The sequence below is a fragment of the Blastomyces dermatitidis genome (genome assembly GCF_000003525.1).
Source record: "Blastomyces dermatitidis ER-3 genomic scaffold supercont1.1, whole genome shotgun sequence".
NCBI lineage: Eukaryota > Fungi > Ascomycota > Eurotiomycetes > Onygenales > Ajellomycetaceae > Blastomyces > Blastomyces dermatitidis.
Window position 1 is genome coordinate 356,290 of NW_025544774.1, and position 23,429 is coordinate 379,718.

The following is a 23,429-nucleotide window of genomic DNA, read 5'->3' on the forward strand; positions in this document are numbered from 1 at the left end:
TCGGTTTCTTTGTTACATTGAACTCCCGACTGCATTTTCTCGCCTTGCTGTTCGGAGGCGCGAAAGGAACAGCAAACAGACCAACCCATTATTTTTCCGGGTACGAACGCTATTAAACATTACTCCTCGGGAAAAGGGAAAAAAAGTAAAGAAAAGAAAAGGAGGACTCTTTTCCCGACACTTCCCCATCACAGGGATTCAGTGGAGATAACGCTTGGTAAATCATCGAGGGGCCTTTTTTCTCCCAAGGGTTTCACGGAATACAACCACCACCGTGGAGAAGAGAAAAGAGCAGCCCGCATTGAAAATGCGTTCTAGCATCGCTTGCTCTCGGTGCAGGCGAAGCAAGATCAAATGTGTCAATGCGGGTATCGATACTACTTGTCGGGCATGTGAATCCTCGGGGAGGGAATGCGCCTATCCGACTCCCGCTCCGGCAGGCGGTGGAGGTGGCACGAAGCGCGACATCGTTGCCACCGGGGATGGAGATGACCGGAATGGCGAGTGGGATAGCCCCAAGCGTCAGCGTTCAAGGAAGTCCACGAATGCTGCACCCGCAGGAGCAAAGGATGTCATCAAACCAACCGCCGCTCACGTACTAGATTCGTCCATCTTGACCGTCAAAGTCTGGGAGAGCCTATTCGAACTCTTTCAGTTGCATTTCTCCACCATCCTCCCGTTTTTACACCCGTCCACCTTTCTCGCTCAGATCCGCCAGCTTTCCGCGAACTCAGCGCAACAGGATGGCCAACCATCCGGTGACCACTCGCAGAGCCCAGTTCCAGCTTCGGAGGCTTCTCCATTGATTCTACTAGGCGTTCTAACCCTGACTGCTCGATTCCACCCACAGTTAACTCACTATCACTCTCCCCCATCACCCGTTGCGCCATGTAACCCTCTCGTAGCCTCTGATTTTTTTGCGAACGCACTACGATCGAGACTCGCGGGTATTGATGGAGTGGACCTTACGTCAACCGACATCAGTCGGGTTCAGGCCCTCCTCATGCTAAGCTTACACGAATGGGGAATGTGCAGGGGTAAAAACGCCTGGGTTTATCTTGGGATGTCAATCAGACTGGCTCAGGTGATGGGCTTGGCTTTCGAGCCGGAGAGTGATCAGCAGTCATCACATAAAACATCCTCTTCGGGCTTGTTTAACGCAGAGGTAGAACAACGCGACCAGAGGGACCGTAATTCGGACGACGTGATCGAACAGGAGACTAGACGGCGGACTCTCTGGAGCTGTCTCATGCTAGATCGATACCTCAGCAATGGCAAATATCGTCCTCGCATGATCAAGGTTCAGGACATAGAGATCCAGCTTCCTAGCGACAATGCATTCGCTTCGGTGAGAGAGTCAAAACATCACGTTTGTATGATGGCCCAAAACTCCGTTCTCAAAGCTACGAGCAGCGAGGCCTTCAGATTCCCAGCTTACGCCATAGTACGGGTTATGGGGAGGACTCGAAATTACGCACCAGTGGGCCGTCAGATCTGAAACAATGGTCGTCAACTAGTCAACGAAACGAAGTAACGGAAAATGGTATTGATCGATGGGAAGTGGGTGCGGAGGAGTGCGTATTGAGTAGACTGATACGGATGGTCAGAATCTGGGGCAGCATCGCAAAATGGTCGAGCTCTGGCAATAGAAGGTTAGTTAAATGCAAAAATGCCTTTCTTATCACATCTAATTAGACGGCAATTTTCTAACGAGATCTGATGTTTTTTTTGTTTCATTTTTGTCTCTACAGGATTGATCAATACCCTCCATGGCATCCCGATTCTCGCTTCAGCTCTCTTCGACAACTTCTAGTCGAGTTCCAGGATGGTCTCTCCCGCAATTTACAGTACACCCAGCGCAACACCGACACTCATATTATGTACAAAAACAATTTGGCACCCTACTCACTTATCCACATTCTCTACTTCCTATCCGTGATCGTACTGCACAGAGCGTACCTGCCATTCTTGCCGTTGAGGTGCGCTGATCCGCAGGGACCTCTCGACGAGCCGTGTTTCCCATCCGATAAATATCTTGTGCCTGAGGGGTTCTGGCGGGAAAGTGCTCGAGATTTGTTCAAAGCAGCGCGCCAACTGATGGAACTTGTCAAAATGTGTGAAGAACGTGGGGTATTAATGGAGACTCCTATGGTCGGTTTTGCTATATATAACGCTGCGCTCCTTGGTATTTACGCTGCTCATTTTAACCAGATGGACCAAGAAGGTTACATTTGCTCGAAACCGGGCTCGACAGATGTTGTTCCGGGTCTAGGTTGTCAGGGACAAATTGACGTACGGAGAGCCATTGAAATTCTAGGGGAGATGAGACCACGGCTGAAAATGGCTACTGGGTGGTTCCGGACCATTCACCGCGTTCATGGCTATTTTTCCAGAGCCAGGCGGGATTTTAAACGAAGTTCCCGACACCTAGACATGCTAGGTGCTGGGCCTGGCCCCGAAAACGACCTCCGAACCAGTAACGGACGCCCTTATGGCGTACGAGAAATGGGACATGCAGGCTCATTTGACGAGCTGAAGCTCTTGGACAAGGTCCTCCTAGACCTTGGTAACGCAGAAGATCAGGTGGCGGATATTAACGGGCCGGATGAAGATGGCACAACAGCTTCGGCGAATTTGGTGGAACGAGGTGGTGCAGCCAGTGAAGTTGGCAGCACTGCCGTGAAAAGCGAATCCGCGGATGGTCTGGACTCTCATGCCGATGGGGTTGCTGGTGCCCGCAGAGAATCGTGGGTACCTGTCAACAGCCTTAACAGCCCAGTTCACGGACCACCACAACCACCACCATCCTCCGGATCAGAACACGACCGTCCCAGACCGCTCGAGAATGACCGCTGGACCAGCCTGCCTCCTCCCCAACCACAATCCTACCCCCTCCCCTCATTACAGCCGCCGCATAGCATACCATCGTCAACCGCATCACATAACCCACCGCCATCCCTAACATCCCCCGGCTCCTACGCCTCCTCCACCCCAAGCACAACTGCACCACCTACCAACCCCCAACAGCTCCCCGCACCCTCTAACCGCCTCCAACCCCTCCAGCCATGGATTACATCCCGCCAACCGGCGCCCGCCCCTTACTCGCAATCTCTACCATCCATCAACGCCGCCGCGCACCACGGTTTCCCTATGCCACCACTCCCAGGCGCACTACCGTTCCACCTCAACCCGCCGAGACTCGATGCTCCATCGCGCCCGTATTCCGCCGGCAGCGGGAAAAATATCGGTAGCGGCACCGGTAGCAGCAGTCCTGGCTGGATGAGCTGTCTTGGGGGTGACGATGTTCTCATGTTTATCGAGGGGACTAGTCAAGACCAATGGCCTTCCTCGGTAGCCGGTTCACGAGGGCTTGCGAATGGTTGGTTGAGTACCGTCTGGTGTGAACAGGGCCAGTGAACTGAAGTGGGTGAGGGAGTGGAATGAAGGGCGCTCTTGATCCTTCCTACTCTATTCTTTCCTCTTTGTTTATGCCACGTCTCCCTGCATTTGTTTTCTATTTTCTATTTCATTCATTTTATATGATTTTATATGCGTGGACTTCGGCGTCGGTGGCTCTCTCAGAGGCCCCCTTTTAATTACGGGTATAGGCGAATGGTTTTCCCATTTTATTTATATTCTGTTTGTGTTATTAGCTTGGTTTTGGGTGTGTTCTTTTCCCCAGGGTACAATTTCCGAGCAAAAGGGAAAGGGGGGTATACGTTTTGCGTGTTTCTTTCACAGATTTCTTTTCTTTTTTCTTTTTTTTTTTTTTCTTTTTTTTTTTTTTTTTTTTTTTTTTTTGGTTGCAAATTGACATGGCCCCCTCTTGTTTTAACATGGTCCTTGGTGTGTCTTTATCAACCGATATTTCTCTTCGTGCACTCCTGTTTTATTAACATTATATTATTTTTATTTTATATTTGTTATATTTTGATGCATGTTTACAGTATATGGCAGTATGGCACAGCCTTTGATTCATCTACTTGGGCTCCGACTCCATTCTTCTTACACCATTTTTATGCAGGATAATGATGTGTTTACTTTCTGCGTTATGTTATTTTGTTTTTGTTAATTGATGTAGTTTACTTACCCGGTTGTATTATGGTTTCAGCTTTATTTCTACGTTATGTTATTATTCTACTTTATTCTACTTTACCATCTATTTTCCGTGTAAGGTTACATATGCATGTTTTTCCAGCTCTGAATGTTTTCTTCATGTGTCACTATTTCCATCCACATCAAGAACGAAAAGTAGATAGATGATAATATTCGTTATTATTCACCCGCCTTCCTCATCAGTTTTATTGTTCTTTTTATTATTCTTTTCCCTCGCGTCACCCTAAAACAAAAAGGAGGTTGCCATCCTTATCAACGGATATACCGACCCGCTAACCAGGCTCTCACAAGTCTGACGTTCCCCACTCGGTTCGGCTCGGTTCGGCTTTGTGCTCGGGAATCGGGATGTGGTCATTTATTTCAGTATTATTGTCAAATTATTTACTATTTACACCCAACCAACCAACCAAGCTTGCTTGCTTGCCACAGTTGTACCCAACTCTAACTACCTAGGTACCTAGATAACGGAAAAACGGACCTCTAATAATAATCTATCTTCGTACTGACTGTAGTAGGTATGTAACCCCGACCTAGGCCCCGTAGTTATCTTCAGAGGGTTGTGGTGTGGGTTGTGTAACTTGCCACCGTCACAGCACGCACAAGAACACAAGTTAGCGAAGCCGAAATATTTAATTTTTTTTTGGTAACTATCGTCCTGCCTTAGTTCCTGTGGACCCCCCCCCACGTTTCTCCCGCAGGGTCATTTCTTTTTTTAATTTTTAATTTTATTTTTATTTTTAAACATTTTCTTTTTACGTTCCATGCCTCGGGAATTCGGGAGACAAAAGCGGGTTAACCACCGGTACGGTTCAGTACAATTTTATTATGAGTTTAAATCAAATCTCACGCAAAATGTAAAAGAAAATAAATAAATAAATAAATAGTTAAATAAAGAGAAAGAGAAATTATACTATGCGCTGTCTGTGTGCTTGATTGACGCTTGTTGGTTGTGGCGCCATCTTTTCAAGATGTTCGGTGTACCCCCAACCAACCAACCCCCCGGGGAACGGAGGGAAGTATCATACTTCCTCTCTATACTCCGTACATACACAGTATAGTATGTGGCAGGGGTTTTAGTGGGGTCTCTTTTTGGTCAGTTTATCAAATTAGTTACCCAACAGGCATTACATTACTGCGTATGCTATCTAATAACTCTCTATCATATCATATCATGTTGGCTGCCGCGGCGTTTGATGAGGTTATTTATTTTCATCATCAAGACCAAACACCACCAGGCATGTTTTCCGGCTCAAAACTATTTCGGTACCTTGCTCAACTTTGAGCAGATTTTGGCTCCCTCAGAGTTGCTCCAATGGATCTCGAAATCAAACACTTTGTAATGAACGAACTTGGCCTCTAGTTTTGCCCTTTCCAAGACTCTCTCCCCCCCCCCTTTCCAAGGCGTGCCCCCTGCCCTGGTCACAGCGTCTCCGCCCCATCTTCATCCCCATCCTATATAGCGTGCGATAAGCGGAGGCGTTCGTTCATCTGTTGCGAGAAAGAAGGTCGTGGAGCAGTGTAGCACGCAGGTTTTGCAACTGTGTCAAGGTGCATGTACTTTCTCCTGTTCGTTTTCTTTCTTGTCGGACGGGAGGGGAATTTTATTTTATTTATTTATTTATTTTTTTCTTTTTTCCAGTCAAAAGTTGAAGCCCGAACGACGGGCTAGCTCTTGTATTCATAGCGAATCAAACAGGTGTGCTATGGACTACTTAAGATGAGAAATACATACACTGCGCTGGCTGCCCACAAGCCTCCCGCGTTGATGGAGAATTTATTTTCATTTTCCGCGTTCCTAGAGAGATTTTCACCGTCATTATTTCTGGGCCCCCGGTTGCGCATCATGGGGTATTATATTATCCATCGTGTGGTGGGCTGGCTGGCAAGCCGTTTTTTTTTCATCCTCGACTCTTATTAAAATGCAGGGGAATGCAAACACATGTAACCTTCATCTTCAACGTCAATTTCCTACTGCTAGGATCTTCTCTTCCCCACACATTTCAACATTTCAAACATTCCAATAATTAATTCGCCTATCCGTCGTCGTTCCCGTCCATATCCTTCGGCCTGACAATGTGTCTCTAATTTATTCTACCCGGGGTCATGATGTTTAAAAGCGATATGGAAGGACGGACCCCATTGCACTGGCTGGTATCCGCTGGCGCCCAATATTGGAATTCGGAGGCCGATTTCGTACAGTAGTAGCTTTGAGAAAAGTGGACTGGAAGAGAGCAAAGAATGAGAAGTTTTTCGACCGTATCGGAAGCAGAGAAACATAATTGTGTATATCAGCTGTTAAATATCATGCCCCCAGGAAACGCTCAGCAAACGCTCCGTTCGACTTTGACATTTTCTTTCACTGACGTGACTTTCCACAGCGTTTCAACACCCGAGTTACATCGAGGAACATACGCAGGCATTTTCATCTAGCCATCATTGCGCAAGAATGTTTCTGAACCTGGCACGACCTCTTCAATACCATTATTTCCAAACAATTTAGTATCTCCCAGATCGAGAACAATAATGGCACTTCCGTGTTCATCCAAGCACCATCGGCCCCCCATGCAGAAGGAGAGGGATGGAGTGCTAGAGATTTCTAGACAGCTGGCAGAATCATCCTTGGCTAAATATTTCGGCCGTGGGGGCCACCCAACAAACAAATTACAGTACATTGGCACGGTTTCGATTGGATAGCAAATCTGTCTAGCTCTCCCACCTGCGCAGGGTCGATCATTCCCCCGCCAAATAGAATCGGGAGCTATATAGCGTATTCCCATATAGACGGTCGCTTCTTCCCGATATCGGACTCTCACTGTTTTCCCTATCTATCGCATTAACGCTATGATACTCTCCTAGACGGCGTCGACATTATCCCCCTCCTTGAATAAGAATGTCAGAGATATACACAAAACGTCACTCATCATTCAATGGTGGGTATCGGTGCAGGGTGATGGATTGGCTAGGCAAGACAAACTGGATATGCAGCGTATGACTGAGCTGTCTTAGCATGGGAATTAATAAAAACTTCAATTCCTGATGGTTCTTATTTGAAATTACATGGTTAATAATCTATGAGCGCAGCTGATATTGCTCGTGGAATTTCTCCACGATCAAATGTTGAAAAAGAAAAAGAACGACGACATCCTAATGAGCGTACAGCTTGGCTCTCTATCAACCATCTGAGTAGCGTATTTGATCATTTAGTCTTCCAATAAAATCAGTCTCGATGATGCCTCTTCCATTTTTTACTATGGCTGTTCTGATTCTGCCTAAGTATATAGAGTATATTGACTTCAGAATCTACTCATCATCTTTTCTTCCCTTAACCTTAACTGTTGAGTTCTCTTTCCGCTAAGCACCTTATTAGATCTCTGGTTATTTAACTGAGATTTATATTATGACATATCAGTCCTTAAACCTTCCTTAAATGCTCGGAGGGGTTAACATAGACATGACTCCACAGCTTGTCTGCATGACATCAGGTTGATCCCTAACCCTAATTTAGGGCTCGTAATAATCCGTCCCCTCCTGTAGCATCAATCACCCAAAGCTTATCCCCAAAAAACCCGTAGCAATAAACTACATTGTGTGCCAACATATGATGAGGATCTACAAAGCATAGCCAGGGGCCCGCACCAACAACGATTCCCGAATCATTCAACGGCTCTTTTTTTTTTTCAAGCAGAGCCATTTAAGATTCCACACTTACTATGCTCATATGCTTCAAGTTCATATATGATCGACAACTGATTGGGTTGAATAGTCGTGTCTAATGTCCAGTGCAGAGACAGACAAAGATACCATTTTTCAAACAACAATTTCACATTTCCCCTCTTCTTCGGAGTTGTATTCGCATCTCTGGTTATAACTACGCCGTCACTTCAAAACTCGATTCTCAAACTATTGAGCCAGAAAAGGGTCTTTAGTAAGAGACGCGCTGGCGTACCCCTTTGGAAACGCCAACAATTTAGTTTCCAGACGAGCTGCTGCCAGAATTGGGCTTTGTTTCTCATCATTCATGCTCTAGATTCCTGCTATCAGGGGCGGACGATGGTGTATCTGTGCCGGATTTAAATACTGATTTTTATATGGAGGGGACCCTAGCAGAGTTTCTACAAATTCAAAGCTAGAGAGAGCCCTCTGCAAATGCACTTGTGGGAACGTGAGTGAGATTTTGGAATGATCCCAGCATCACATAAGTAGTTAACTAAAAGGAACCAGGCCGTAAATGCTCGAGGTTGTGGAATAGCATGAAGGGTCGACACTTCAGGAGAAGGCTTGGGATAAACCGAAGATCTAGCAGCTGGCAAGGCTCTCAGGGGCAAAGAAATTACTACACGCAGGAATACGGAAGCATTCACATGGGCCCAAATTTATCGTTGAACAAAAATGGAGAATGAATGAAGCAAACGGCCGACAATGCTTGTTTCTTTCCCGCTGGCTACGTACGACCTTCGGCATGCATCCCCTTGTTTTACTACAGGCTAGGTTTGTCTGCAGTGATTACATCTATGCAATCTATCCTGCAAATGCATTTAATAGCCATAGTGGGTGGTTACAGGGCCGGCCCACATTTGCCGGGGCACATCATCCATCGTCCCTTCAATATCTATATATATATATTCCCAACAGAAAAAGCCAGGCATTTTCCAATCGTCACTGTCCCTAATCCTGTCGCACGCAGGCACCGGGTCTCTCCTCCAGCCCTTCCTCTTCTCTTCCTGAGATGTAAAAGCTCCTAGGGAACCCGTCATGTGAAAAGAAAAAAAATTCATATGGAGATAGATTGTGCTAATAATGGGACGAATTCAACGGACGCATCGTAAACGGAGGGCGATGCGAGACATTCATTCTAATTCACCCGCTCAAGCAAAACCAAAGCACCAGGGGCATATATATATTGGTAACCAGCAACTTTCGTAAATATAAACATGTCAATAGATAAATGGAAATCTCTGGCTACCCTACCCTACGCTTGCGGCCAGCTTGTCAATCGGTATCTCCTCAAATAGGTAAAAGAGGCGGGCTCTGGGGGGTTGCTTCCGGACACTTTGGAGGAATTGCCATGTGACATGAAGGTGGTGAGAATACTTGCCGCCACTGTGTTGTCTGGTCCAGTTGATCCAGCAGCCATGAAAAAACATCCTGAAATATTTGGGTGGTGTGGGATGAATGTGAAGAAGATAACCTGCAAATATTTCAACCGGAAACTTGAAAAAGTGCAAGAATATAAGATAGACAGGTAACTAACTATATACGTGATTGTACTCTGGGAAAGGGGGGAAAGAAGAGAAAAGAGTGAAATCTCCCACTTAGACAGCCCAAACTCCTCCTTCCTAAATCAAACTTGAAAACTCAACTCTCGTATCTAATATCCTCAACTCAGATACCGCAATGTGATATGTAACCAGGCCTATTTAATCATTTCTTTTAACTAAGCGCTTCAGCTATAATGATAGACTACCAGGTCTCTCTTGACGAAAATAGAGAGAAGCGCAGAATGTTAGGAGAAGAATAGTGCGAGAAAAGAGAGAGAAGGATCAAATGTGAAATCTATCACAAGAGAAGATAATGGACGAAGCAAAGGGGGAAAAGAAGGAGAGGAAAGAAATCTCTTTTACATCTGTCATCGATAAAATTCACGGTGGGGTATAAACTACATCTGCTCTAGGTAAAGTTAGAAAGATAAAAAAGAAAAAAGAACAAGCAGAACAAGTGGTAGCGGGGGAAACATGAAGCCAACTGGGGCCAAGTTTTCCGTATCATAAAGGAGGGTAAATAGGACGACGCGGAACGGTTAAGGAAAAGAAAAAGGAAAACCGATCAAAGTAATAAAGTACACAACTCAGCTCGCAGGTTTTACCACCGCCACAATAGTTTGTTGTGACAGTATTAAGGAGCAAACGCTGGGTAAAAGGAGGTTGAAATATTGGGAAAAGGTATATTGTGTACCCGAGTTCGAACGAAAGAGTGTGTGGAGGAAAAACTGGAGAGTAAACACTAAAATAAAAACTTAGATCGGTACGATCAGAGGGAGAAAAATGAGAAACAAAGGAAGAAAGACAATGGAAGAGCTTGCAGCCCGTGGATATAAAACGTCTTGCGGACATATATAAACAAAGATGTAGAGGTAAATCATGAAGGAGGGGAATTAAAAGGGCCCTTGGCATGGGGGGGCAGGCAGCGCAGCAGCGTGGGGTCTTCTACTTGGGCCGGGTACGTTAGAATGTAAGGGAACGGAAACGCGTAAGAGATATGTGTATACCGCCCATTTGCGATGTTGACACGATTCGCGCAATGGAGTAACAACTGGAGAACCAATTCAACCGCCCTCTGAATAAACGCCAGAAAAGTAGAAAGCAGAAAAGTTGGAAGAGAAATGGAATAAGGCGCAATCGTCAAGACATGAATGAGGACCGTGAGACAGGGTGGTGTCACCAGAAAATACGGGAGCGGCTAAGGGTTAAAAGAATCGCCGTGAGTCTCGGCTGAGAGATCACCGTCGATAGTTTTCCTCCAATGTTCAGGTAGGCAGACGCACACAAGCTATCGTAATCGGTCAGTTTTATAGTTTGAAAAAGGATATATCAACGATGGAACATACTGGGAATGCCTTGATTTCACCTGTTGGTGGAGGAGACGATCCTCTTCTGCCTGAGCCGTTAGAAACGCCGCTATCACGCTGTGGGTTGTGGCTTATTTCATAATCCTCAGCCCTTTCGTTTAGCTTAACACCAGTTGCCCATCCATCATCCCATATTCCCACGACCTTAAGCATGTCGCCCCTGTCCAGCTCAAACTCATCACCTGCACGAGGTTGATACGCCCACAGCACGGTAACCTTGTCATTCGGGTGGATATCATCCTGAGAGTAGTAATCTCTGAAGTAGGGTAGTTGCTCAGATTGGCCACTGGCCATCCCTTCGGGTGAGGAATAATGGCCACCACTCCCCGATCTTGGCGAAGCCGTTTCACTGTTCCCCGCTAGGACAGATGCACTTGAAAGAGACCCATTTCTCTTGCCCGTAACAGGTGGACCACGCTTAGACCGTGCTGGGCTCTCCCCGTATGCGTCAGAATCGGACGAATCGTGATACTTGGCAAGACTAGGGGTTACTGCTGCAATTCCGCCAGCAGTACGGGGCGGAGATCCATCATGACTGCTTGCTTGTAGTGCCGACATCCTAGCCACACGACTACCTGGGAGGACCTCATATGCACCGTTCCGGCTTCCAGGGGCATATTGCATTGGTGTCCTACTACTTCGCGGTGGTGAGGGTTGGTTCAGGACGGGTGCCCGAGTTTGCTCGCGCCTGCGTCTCAAACATATAAAGAGCAGGGCTCCAAGAGCAGCCAATATAGCAAATCCTGCAACAGATCCCACAACAGCCCCAGCAATTTGACCACCAGAAAGCCCATTACCCGACACGGTTGCTGGATCCGACGGATGTGGTGAGGATGTTGGAGAGGGAAAAAGAGGAGGGAGGGGCCCGACGGATGGAAGAGTGAGTCCCTCGCAGCGATTCTCGACATCTGCGGCGAGACAACAAGAGTCTGTTGAGTTGGTGGTGCTTCCTTTGCAAAAGCTACAGAGGCCTAATATGTTTTGAGCAAAACCGCATTCATTTGGCTCATTTTCGTCGCCAGAGATGCAAGTATCGGTTAGCGCATCCTTCGGGTTCGAACAGACCGTAAAATCAGCCCTGATCTGATCCATGTATCCATCTCTCGGAGTTCCGCAGAGCTCGGGGTTGACAGCTATTAGTTGTTCACTAGTAGCATATTGTGCCTGTCGCAAAAAAATATTAACCTATGTCCATATAGTCGAAAATATACTGCGAAAATTGGGGACTAACACAGGACTCTGCACAGAGAGGTGGTGAGTTTCCACATGCCGCTGAGCTCTGAACAATTCCATTACAAATTACGCTGAGTGTATATCGGGCATAGAGCGAAGAGGTATCGCTAAGGTTGATATCGGAACAACCAATAACCTGCTGGTATCTGTTGTTGGAGGAAGAGTAGTAGAAAATATGATTAGCACAACATAGCTAACTCCAAGCGATTGGTTGGGTCCAATTAAAATGCATACTTCATTTTGACATATTCGCTATTAGCGTATGAGAACAGGTGCTCATCGAACTCTTGGGTATTGGAAACGAATGAGAGAAAAGAACTGCAAAGGTTCAGTAGATCAGCATATGATAAACCACAACTGACGGGTCTATATCTTAGGGTAGAATAAAAACATACAATTTGACCAGATTTTCAGGGCTCGTCAAGATGGCAGCATTGGAAAAGGCAGGACAAGCCTTCGAACCCTTTAGGGAAATGCAATTGCCAGCCATGGCGAGAATATATGTGTAGGACTAGGACTCAAGCGAGCGTCTTCGGTATTTGCGGAATTCCAGATGGATTTGCGACGTCGTTTTCTCTCAAAAAACAAAGCGAAGCAAATAAAACGAGGGACAAAAGCTTTTCGAGACCGATTTGATGTTGACCCAGGGGGAATCGAATCGACGAGAATAGCACCCCACAAGCTAACCGGACATGATGACACTTGAGATATCCTTCTCTCCCCTTTGGCCTGTCTGTTATCTCTGGTATAAACCTCGAAAGGATTGCAACTGTGGTTGGCTCCTGAATTGGTGTTGTCGACAGGAGTGAATGCGAAATGAGTGACGCGAAAGAAAAAAAAAAAAAAAAAAAAGGGGGGGGGAGCGAGTCAGGAGGCAAGAAACAAGATAACGAGTGAATTGAATCAGAAAAAGAAGAGAAAAATTAGGGGATGTCGTCCACCGAGGAAACGAGAAAAGGAACGAGTTGGACGATGAGGTTGGAAAGGGAGAAGAAGAAGAAAAGAAGAAGTGGAGGAAGGCGGATGGGAACGATGCGTTAGCCGCTGGCTGGGCGGTTGCTTACGCTGTATGGAGTAAGTGTGGATGTAATGTACGGAGTAGCTGTCTTTGGAATTACAGACAGGTACAGACTATCGCAGTCGGTCGACTACTGTACGGTACCTGGCATGACCATACACAGCGAAACCTCGAACACTATGGCCAATCAGACAGGTGATTTCTGTACATGTATGTATGTACGCTGCGTACGCAGTACACTGTACCTAACGCTGTAGGTACCAGATCCATGACGCTGGGTGGTGGCAATGTCAGAATAACATTGGTGCAGTTTTACGGATGCTGACACGTTGCTACGACGCACGCTAAAAAGTAACAGTACGCGGTCCAACGTGGAAGAACACTCGCTCTCTAAGGTGGAAATTCCTTTTTTATTGTTCTTTCTTTAGTCCCAGAGTGGGCGCATCTACGTAGTACATGCAGGAACAGTGCCATGCATCGGAACTTCCTTTCTGGATGCATGTATGTGCTACTCCGCAGCATGAACGCAAAGACTAAGCTGCCTGGAGTACCTATCATAGTATCATATCATTGCGCCAGGAGAGTTTGAGCCTCACCCTTTTGCTATTTCTGTGTTGTCCACTGGAACCACTGCTGCAATCCGTGGATCCGTATTCAGTGAAAAAAGGCTACAGTTGACGTACTCGAGACTTGTTTCATCGAACCATCAATCACCCTTGTTATTACTCGAGCTCGCTTTTCAAACGGTTAGTTTTGTGGTAGCTCCAGGCCCGTCGCGGCTAGCCCCTGAACTTGTCCCATATATGGGAAATGAGAAACGCCACCCTTTCGACCACTGAGCTTTGAGCGGTTTTGTCACCACCGGATCGATGCTTTCTCTCCATAGTCCGTTGCGGGCGTTCCAAATAATAAGGGAAAAGAAAAACAGGATAAAAAGCCCCCAAAATTTAAGAACCACTTAAGGAAAAGCAACAAAGGAAATCTTCAGAGTTCCTCGCCTGGGCGATGGGGACGCACAAATGCTGCACAAAGTTATTACACCATTGTATTTAATTATTATTATTACAATGACTGCTGGATTGTCATTTGCCAAGTACTCCGTACCTGGGTACTTGTACTGTACAGTACCAACAGAAAGGACTCTCTACAATACCACTAGAAACTGAAGCCTTGTAATAATACCGGGCATTTATTTCCACCGTGAAATTATTCTTCTCATAAGGTCTTTTCTACTCCGTACTCTATACAATGAAGACACTGATTATATTCTCACATCTTATTTCGTGTTGCTTGAGCCTCAATTCCCAAGAAATAATACTGAGATTGAAAAAAAGTCTGTCTTGACAATGCGCTTGGTCAATTCCTGCAGCAAGTTTGCTCATCAAAGAAACAATGTCCTCTTCCACATTCTTTTGAAATATCACAGCATACATATAAAGTTCTTTACAGAGGTGTCAAGCATTCAATTACTCTGTACAGTGCATACACATTCTATCCATTCATATTCCTTTACCCCCCTCATTGTAGCTCATACAAACAAAAGCCGCTGTAGGCTGCGTCCCGAATAAAAAAAGTTTGGAATCAACACGTTGCATGGGCCTCAATGAAGCAAATTTCTTCCTGCGAGATTCTAGGAACCGCATTGCCCAACTCCACGCCCATGCTACCTGGTATCTATGCCAATGGATTGGCAGACTAGAATCATAGACATCAAGGCAGCTGAGTCCCCTCATGGAGCTGGCTTCCGAAGCATTGTCGAAGTCAATACCAGCCCGGCCGTGTAATGCATTCAGAATGTGGCGCCGGATTATACCTCCTCCAGGACAAGTGAACTCAGTTGAATTTCAGCTGATGAATCTCGTCATTTGCGCCGCTGCCCTTATAAGGAGTCTGGACAACCCTTGGGAACGGGAATGATGAATTCCTGATCAGATTGCAGCGGTAAAGAGGCAATTTATTATGGATGGCGTTCTCCTGCCTAGGGTATATTTCATCCATCCTTATCTTCCCCGATGCATTGTAATGTGAAAATATACAAACTAGACGGAGAATCTGGATGATATGTCAAATAGCATGCCACTGCTATCGCCATTTCAAATAGGTCTACTCCGTAGTCATCTCTAACTAGAGTACTATCATTGTCCTGGCCTCGAGATGGTGGGAGCTTCGACATTGTTTGACATGCATTCTATAGTTGTATAGTTGATTTGGGCAGCATGAGTTCGTTGCTGGCGAAGGGGGCAATAATTACGCCAATATGATGTGACGTATGTACGGAGTACATAGCTGCTATCATATGCCGATTCGCCATTTCAGCTGGCGCTCTGACCGATCGAAATAGGTGGTGAAAATGCAGTAGCAGATCTAATGCCGTTTTCTAAGACTGCCGTTCTTCTGGTAGCATATATTGTGCATACCATACAGTATAATCCCCACCGTTCGTTTGATGTTGATATCTGCGAGTTTAAAAATAGCCCAGCCCGACCTCATCCTTGGCTGGTCATGTGACCCCGCCCCTCCGCCACGTCCATCACCAGTCAACCTTTAAATTAGCGACAACTCTGACGGAGCTTTCGCAGGCTACCGCATTCTCCGCAGTTGGAAAAGCAAAGACAAGACGTCAACACCCGACATCCAGCTATTTAGGCTATATTTCTTTCATTCTGCCCCTGACGCGCTGATACTCTCTCTCTATAGTATTTTTATATTAACTACCACAGCACTGGACGTACTGTACATACATACGACATCCGACAGTCACCATGTGCTGCTCACCAGACTGCTTCCTCGCATTCATCGCCGTCCTCTTCCCTCCTATCGCTAGTATGTTGCCATCCCACCATCTCTACTGCGTAGATGACACCCCCCGCACGATCCAGTGCATCATTCCGTACGCGCCTGACTTTATGATTTCCATCAAAACTTAACTAACCAACCATCCGCCGTCCAAAACAGTCTGGGTAAAAGTCGGTATCTGCTCCGCCGACTCCCTCATCAACGTCGCCCTACTCATCCTCGGCTACGTCCCCGGCCTCCTACACGCTTGGTACATAATCCTAAAATATCCAGAAGACGATAGTGACTATCCAGACGGCTACCAGCCCATCGTGGGCGCAAGCGGGCAACGCAATGACACAGAGGGCGGACGAGTAACATACTACTATGTATCACATCAGCCACCACGACAACAACCGCCATCAGCCCCTCACGCTGGTCCTCACAGATCCTACGGAACAACAGCACCTGCCGTTGATCCGGCAACAAGACCACAGCAGCCGCCTCATCCTTCTGCGCCTGGAGAAAATGTTGCCGGGGAGGCGAGTAGCAGCGACCAACATGTTCGCGCACCACCCACGTACGCGGAAGCCGTGAAGGGCGACCATAAGATTCAGACTCCGGACTGAAGGGATGAATGGCTCGTTAATTGATTAGTTTTACCATGTGATTATGATGATGATGACTACAACGGCGATGATCATCGCAGATATTAACAACACACCGGGGGGGGGTGTTAAAGTAACTCTGCCTCGTAAATCTCCTTACTCCACTGATTCATCCAGTCGACGGGACAGACGATAAAGTTCTCTCACCTCCCTACGCCAACAACCGTTTTTAATATCCCCTTCTTCCCCCTACTCGCGGTCTGTCCGCCGCTATCCGCGCTCTTTTTTTTTTTTTTTTTTTTTTTTTTTGCCAGTGTCTAGATAGGGCTAGGTGCTTTTTGTAATCCCTTTGCGATTTCTGTTAAATCTTATATTTGCCTATTTGCTTTTTCGCGCGCGCCAGGTCGGTGTTATCAGTTCTGTATTATTTAGCCTCTAGTATACTACTCTGTACTCCACGTTCGGAACGGCTATTTCGTCGCCTTGGTGCTACGATGTGAAATATATCCTTGTTTTTGAAGGTTTTTCCTACACTGGCAGGCAGCGTGACCGGCGCATGAAACCCTCCTAAATATGTTTTTTCTTTTTATTTTTATTTTCTTTTCATTGTAAATGGTAGATACAAAATTGTCAGCGGTGATTATAATGTGAAACAAAAAACTCCAAAGGAAGACTACTAAATGAACATATGATTAGCAAAATAGTAAATATCTGACGGCATGCCTGAGATGTCGATATCAAGTTCATACTTCAACATGCCAAGTCCGCATTTTTAAAGAAAATTTTCTAACCGTCACCATGTTTGAATGCAGTTCAATAAATTTCGCATTTAATTACTTTACATCAAGTTCATATGGAACAAACTGCAGTGATGGGCAGCAAGTAATCCATCTAGGCATTTGAGAGGCAATGGCATTGTCTTGAGTAGTGAGTGGATACTCCAAACTCCGGCAACATATTTCCGCACTCGGCACCATTCTTAACTTTCACCATCTTCACAACACCAACCGCCAACAACAAACCTCTCTCCCTTCCCCTCCTCCCGCGCGCCAATGAAGCTGTCTTCTGCCGCAAAGACAGATTTCACCTCACCATGCAACCCATCCCACTAATATTCCGGCAATCCCTTCTCCGCTCATCCATAAATCTCACACGAACATCCTCCACCACCGCCGCCGCCGCCAAAACATCCACTCCAAAATCTATAACTACATCTACTACGAGAACAGCACGCCCAATTGCACTCTTCCAGACAGGTTCTAGTCAGGAACATCAATGGCTACCCAGTGCGCCCAATAACAATATCAATAACAATGCGTATGCATCTGCGTCCGTATGTTTGCGCTGTCGATTCCGTGGTCGGTATTACTCTGTGCAGGGAGGTGGGAAGGGGATAGATGGGGAGAAAAATGATTCCATGCCTGTTAAGGAAGACGCGGAGGGGAATGTAGGAAGGAAAGGGGATGGGGAGGTACAGGGTGCTTTTATGAAAAAGGAATCGGAGGTTGAGTCGGATTCGTTAGGTGGGGAGAAGCAAGACGGCCTGGACGGATATTCAAAGATGCAACAGCAGGAACAGGAACAGCATGAACAGAAGCAAAACCATGCCAAGGGGGAGAGTGAAGAGAACGGGAGTGGGAGTGGGAATGGGAATGGGAATGGGAATGGAAACTACCGGGGCTTGCCGTCACAGATTGAAAAGCGCAGATCGGACCTCTCCAAGCAGTTTACTCGGTTGATGGATAATATGCAGTCGAACATTTTCATTGCGGGTCAGAGGCTGAATGACCTCACGGGCTATTCTGCCATTGAGAAGCTGAAGCAGGATATTCTAATTCAGGGTACGTATTGAATTATATGTTGCCATTGGGGGGTTCTGTTGGTTTACATATTTAACCAAACCCGCCGCACCATTGATCCCAGTTTATAGAATTATGTCACCAAAAAAAAAAAAGGGAGAGAGAAAAAATGAAAGAGGAGAGAACAAAGGAACTGGTATCATTCCTACACCAATGCTAACCCACCTCCAACCCTCCAGAAGAACGAGTCCGCGAAACCCGCATCCGCGTCCAAGAAGCCAAAAAAGCGTATTCCGCCGCCATAAACCGCCGTTCCACCTCACAGCGTGAAGTCAACGAGCTCCTACAACGCAAACACGCCTGGAGCCCTACCGATCTTGAGCGCTTTACCTCCCTCTACCGCTCGGACCATGCCAACGAGCGCACCGAGACAAACGCGCAGGAGTCCCTGGTGGCAGCTGAGCGCGAGGCGGAAGAAGCCGCAGCCGTGCTGAGCAAAAGCATCCTATCCCGCTATCATGAGGAGCAGATCTGGTCCGACAAGATCCGCCGCATGAGTACATGGGGCACATGGGGTCTGATGGGGGTGAATGTGCTGCTGTTTCTGATTTTCCAGGTTGCGGTGGAGCCGTGGCGGCGCCGGAGGTTGGTGAAGGGGTTTGAGGAGAAGGTTATGGAGGCGTTGGAGAGGGAGAATGGGATGAAAGAGGGTGTGGGCACCGCTGAAGGCGCTGATGCTGATGCTGCTGCCAGTACTACTGCTGCTGCGACCCTCGCTGCTACGCCAGCACAAGTCACCGAGCCAGCTGCTCCCATATCCTCCCGTGTCTCAGAGGAGACTCAACCAGGACCAGGACAAGGACCATTAGAACCCGCCCCGTCCCCCGAACAGGATATTCCCGATCCAGCGGTCATATCTACTTCAACACCCTCACTCACCCCCTCACAACCCACTGGACAATCACCATCACCACCCTCCACCTCGATCTTACCCCCAGACGCCTCCCTCTCGCCAGATTCCTGGCGCCAAACGATCCATTACCTCTTCAGTGAACGACGCATTACGCTATCCCAACGCGAGCTGACGACGGTCGCGCTTGAGAGCGCGGCGGCTGGTGCAGCCGTGATGGGCGTGTTGATTGCTATATTTAGACCACGGTGAGGGCGATAGCGACGGATTTATTTCTGATGAAGATAGGAAAGTATTTCATGTGTATTTGCTGGGTTAGATAGATTTTTTTTTTTTTTTTTTTTTTTTTTTTTGCATTTAAACCCTACCCTCGAGTTTCCCCTTTTTCGATGTATTCTCTCTTCTTGTTCCATTATATTTTCCTTTGTTTTATATCATATAATATCTATACAAAATACTCGTCGCCATGCAGTTGGTTACACATGGCTAGTGATGATGGGAGAAGGAAAAATTTATATTATATACTTAAAGAATATAGCCTCCCGAAAATTTTCCTTTAATCTACTTCGATTAACCATAGTTTAATATCGCGTGTAAATAGTTTTAACCTTGGGCGAGTTCCAAGGTTCCACGAAAGTCTAGAGAAGAGTTGTTTATTGCATATATACGGCCACTCGGCGAACAGCAAGGAAAATTCACTGTACATGCACATACCAACCGCGCCACCACTCAAACGGCGCGCAAAGTAAGTGTCCAATCCACAGCTGTAACCGCATTCGAATACCCATTTGAGATGTCACCGCGAATGGGAGAAACAGCAGATAGAAGGGATTGGGTGTTGTTGAAAGGAAAGGAAATAGAATGGGTGACCCCTTCTCAATCGCCATTGTTTTCTTCCGGGCTGAAGTTTCCGTTGCTCATAGCCTGAATAGACAGGGTGAGTAGATAGATGATAGGTGTAGGGAGATATACAACAAAAAGTCTTTTTTTTTTTTTTCTCCCGTCTTTCAAAGTTCTTTGACTCTCTCTCTCTCGCACTCTCTCTGTCTTCATCTAACAAGAAATATTATGATCACGATGCATAAAAAGAAAATAAGAGGTTACACATCTGTTTTCCCCAGCATACACGACACGACACGACACCACCAAATTCCAACAAGGTAGATAAACAAAGTGGGGGTGAAAAGCAAAAAATATACACACACAAAGGGAATTGAAGAATGAGCTGAGAGCGTGGGGGAGTAGCTCAATGAAAAAGAAAAAATCAAAAGGTAGAATTCTGTATGTATGTGTTGTTTTTGTTCGTTCGGTTTGTATTTTTATATAGATAGTTGACTGTGTTTCTGCTAGTTAAGCAAGTTTTCTAACCGATCACCAGACTATCGTCGGTGGGGAAGGTGTATGGCGGGACCTCGAGGTTGAGGGGGGCGGGACCCTTTCTGATACGGCCGGAGATATCATAGTGGGAGCCGTGGCATGGGCAGAACCATCCTCCATACTCACCGGCTTCGCCGATGGGGACGCAGCCGAGATGGGTGCAGACGCCTAGTGGATGGTTTGTTAGATATCTATCTGTTTACTATCCATATGCCTGATTGGGAAGGCAAAGGGCCGGATGGGTGAAGGGGGGATTTTCAATTTACCAAGCATAACAAGCCACTCGGGTTTCTGTACACGGTCCGCATCGGCCTGAGGATCCCGGAGATCTTCCCATTTCATGTTCTCAGCTTCTTGGATCTCGTCAGCGGTGCGGTGGCGGATGAAGACGGGTTTGCCTCGCCATTTGATGATGACCTGTATTGTTTTGCGTGGGAACGCAGAGGCGCGCGCAAAAAGTCAGATTTTATTTTGCAATGATTCCATCATCTTTCTTCTTTTCTATCATTCCGTTTTATTTGTCTCCAATTGAAAAGGATGCGGAAGGATAAATGGGATGCATACATTTTTGCCTTCTGGGATCGCATTGAGCGCAATTTCAACCTTGGCCTGGGCGAGAACGTCGGCGGAAGCAGACATGTTGACGAGGAAATCTGGATTCAGCCATATTCAATTAGCAAATTGCACATTCCCAATGTATCCTACTTCAATTCCAATTGTCGACTTGATTCCATTTCCACATCCAAAATCACCCAACCACATCCGTCGCCCAGAACGCTCGTTAACCGAAGTTCCCCCTCTCCCTCCAAGATAGAGTCACCACAACACACAAAATCCCCCCCCCCCCAAAAAAAAAAAAAAAAAAGGCAAAGGTATCTCAAAAACTTACCGTGCACAGTCGCCTTGGCACCGACGGCAGTCACCAACCCCATACTTCCAGCCATGAAGTACGAAAACACCTTATTCGACGACTCGCCGGACTTGCTGGCATATTTCTTGAAGCTGGGGATCTTGAGGGTCGACGCGCTCTCCTTGGACTGGCCGAAGGGGCTATCGAAGGAGGAAGTTGTCGACGTGGAGGCAGAGGAGGCTCGTCCTCGGCGTTGTTGCTGGGCGGAGGAGGTGAGTGCGGCTGCGGTTGTTCGGGCGGAGGAGAGCTGCTGGCGGGTGCAGGCCCGGACGAGGGTGGAGGCGGCAGAGGTGGAGAGGGGAGGCATGGCAGGCGAAATGCGATTGAGCAGTTTCTACGGGGAGAAGGGATGGAGGAGTTGGATTGGCAATTTAGTGGAGTGAATGGGATGGGAGGGACTCGAGGAGGTTGAAGGGGAAGTTCAGCGGTGGAGAATGGTTTGAGGTTGGAAATTCGCGATGACCGGAAGCCAAATCACGAGACGCTGATTGGCCCACACAACAATGAGGAAAACGTCCACAGCCAAAGAATGAAGGCGAACAACAAGGACAGCAGAGGAAAAGATGGATATAGTTGTGTTTATGAAGAGAAGATTAAAACTAGATATGCGGTTGAATACTTGACGCAGCAGTGGGAAATCAATGTGCTAACACCCAGTTATTTATTCTTTCCCATTTTTTATCTCATATTTACAACACTCCCAATAAAAAACACCAGTCCAGTAAATATCACTCATGTCCAAACATCAATGCTAACAATAACAATAGCTAACCATGGAATACATCAAAATGTAAAGGAAAACAAAGCAGTGGATAACAAAATCAACTAACTCCCTTGTCCCCCCAAAAGTTTTATAAAGTACACCAGCCAAAAAAATAAAACCTAACAGGAATAGAAGACGAAAAATACCCTCAGTCATACAACAAGAAAGAACAAAAAGAAGTGTCTCATTGTGTCATCTCAACATCCCCATCAGCCCCAACCACTTCATCGTCTGGATACATAGGATCGTTGGCCACGAGAGAACTAGGCGGCCGTGATGAGTGCATAACCATCGGCGGGCGGGACGTCAGCAGATGCGTGTCTCCCTCCCCGTTCAAGGCCAGCATGGAGTCTTCCCTCCGCTCTCGTGACGACGTCGTCGTGCCATTTGCCCGCACCCTCGCGCCGTTCAGTGTTCGCTGGCTCTTCGACACACCAGCGCCATTGGCGGTCTCCTTGGCTCTCTTCTCTTTGAATTGTTTATATGTCGTCGTCTTGGGTATTACGTCGGCTAGGAACTCGAGGTTGTCGATGCGGGAAACAGCGGTTGCTGTGGGGTAGATGTTAAAACGGGGTAGTTCTTTTTCTTTTTCTTTTTCTTTTTTCTTATTTGTATTGGGCAGATTTGTATGAAAGGACGAGAGAGAAAAGAAAGACCAGAAGGGAATGTTTTGTGCACATGTTTCGCAAAAGTAGTTTATGATTAAATGTGACATACCTAGATCTTTGTACTGGATTGTCCGTCTTGGTTTCCGTTCGGACTTGACAACGTTGTGACCTTGCTCTGCCAGGTATCGGATAAACATCTCCTTTAAAATATACATGCAGAATAGTGCCTCCGTATTAGTACATATCTGGTAACCCTCATGTCCCATAGACAGTCCTAGGATGGGTAGTAAGCACATACGGTTGCCACCGCGATCACAAATGCGGCGTTGTTCGAACACTGGGCTATGTCTTCGTCCAGATGTATGATCTTTTTGATTCTAGTCACTGTCGCATTCGAATATACTTGTCAGTCGCAACACCTTTTACACGTGAGATGTGGACAGAAGGGATGGAATGTAGCGTACATGGCAGAGCAGCATGGCCGCTGACCTCCTCCGGCGGAGGGTTGGCAGAGGTGTTGGAAGGCATAGAGCGAGAAAGGCGTTTGGTTATATTTCTCGCGCGATGGGACTCGAGAGAAAGTGGATTGGAATATGGGCGGAGAATGCTGCTGAACGTGAGGTGGATTGTTTCAGCGTAAAATAGGAGGTTGATATGGGAGAGCGCGTAAAGGATGGCGGTAGTTAT

At 46.7% G+C, this 23,429-nt stretch overlaps 6 protein-coding genes across 6 annotated transcripts; 3 read left to right on the forward strand and 3 right to left on the reverse strand.

Annotated features, from left to right (window-relative positions):
- Positions 1-307: 307 nt before the first annotated feature.
- On the forward strand, positions 308-3,417 carry BDCG_00018 (C6 transcription factor; the record flags this gene model as incomplete). The annotated part of the gene is made up of 3 exons (XM_045415525.1): positions 308-1,348; positions 1,426-1,652; positions 1,752-3,417. The coding sequence occupies 3 exons, from the start codon at positions 308-310 to the stop codon at positions 3,415-3,417; spliced, it is 2,934 nt and encodes a 977-aa protein (XP_045271456.1).
- Positions 3,418-8,872: 5,455 nt separating this feature from the next.
- On the reverse strand, positions 8,873-13,106 carry BDCG_00020 (uncharacterized protein). Its single transcript, XM_045415526.1, has 5 exons — positions 12,370-13,106; positions 12,209-12,292; positions 11,973-12,120; positions 10,721-11,905; positions 8,873-10,662 (listed from the first exon to the last, which is right to left on the reverse strand). Exons 1-5 carry the CDS (start codon positions 12,462-12,464, stop codon positions 10,573-10,575), a joined length of 1,602 nt encoding a protein of 533 aa, XP_045271457.1. The 5' UTR covers positions 12,465-13,106; the 3' UTR covers positions 8,873-10,572.
- A 2,648-nt stretch (positions 13,107-15,754) lies between these two features.
- Positions 15,755-16,396, forward strand: BDCG_00022 (stress response RCI peptide; the record flags this gene model as incomplete). The annotated part of the gene is made up of 2 exons (XM_045415527.1): positions 15,755-15,815; positions 15,948-16,396. The coding sequence occupies 2 exons, from the start codon at positions 15,755-15,757 to the stop codon at positions 16,394-16,396; spliced, it is 510 nt and encodes a 169-aa protein (XP_045271458.1).
- A 269-nt stretch (positions 16,397-16,665) lies between these two features.
- BDCG_00023 (mitochondrion biogenesis protein) lies at positions 16,666-19,793 on the forward strand. Its single transcript, XM_045415528.1, has 2 exons — positions 16,666-18,216; positions 18,414-19,793. The coding sequence occupies exons 1-2, from the start codon at positions 17,469-17,471 to the stop codon at positions 19,334-19,336; spliced, it is 1,671 nt and encodes a 556-aa protein (XP_045271459.1). The 5' UTR covers positions 16,666-17,468; the 3' UTR covers positions 19,337-19,793.
- A 654-nt stretch (positions 19,794-20,447) lies between these two features.
- Positions 20,448-21,678, reverse strand: BDCG_00024 (ubiquinol-cytochrome c reductase iron-sulfur subunit; the record flags this gene model as incomplete). Its single annotated transcript, XM_045415529.1, has 4 exons — positions 20,448-20,629; positions 20,728-20,878; positions 21,026-21,114; positions 21,351-21,678. 4 exons carry the CDS (start codon positions 21,676-21,678, stop codon positions 20,448-20,450), a joined length of 750 nt encoding a protein of 249 aa, XP_045271460.1.
- A 640-nt stretch (positions 21,679-22,318) lies between these two features.
- BDCG_00025 (uncharacterized protein) lies at positions 22,319-23,270 on the reverse strand (the record flags this gene model as incomplete). The annotated part of the gene is made up of 4 exons (XM_045415530.1): positions 22,319-22,683; positions 22,852-22,942; positions 23,041-23,126; positions 23,207-23,270. 4 exons carry the CDS (start codon positions 23,268-23,270, stop codon positions 22,319-22,321), a joined length of 606 nt encoding a protein of 201 aa, XP_045271461.1.
- Positions 23,271-23,429: the final 159 nt, after the last annotated feature.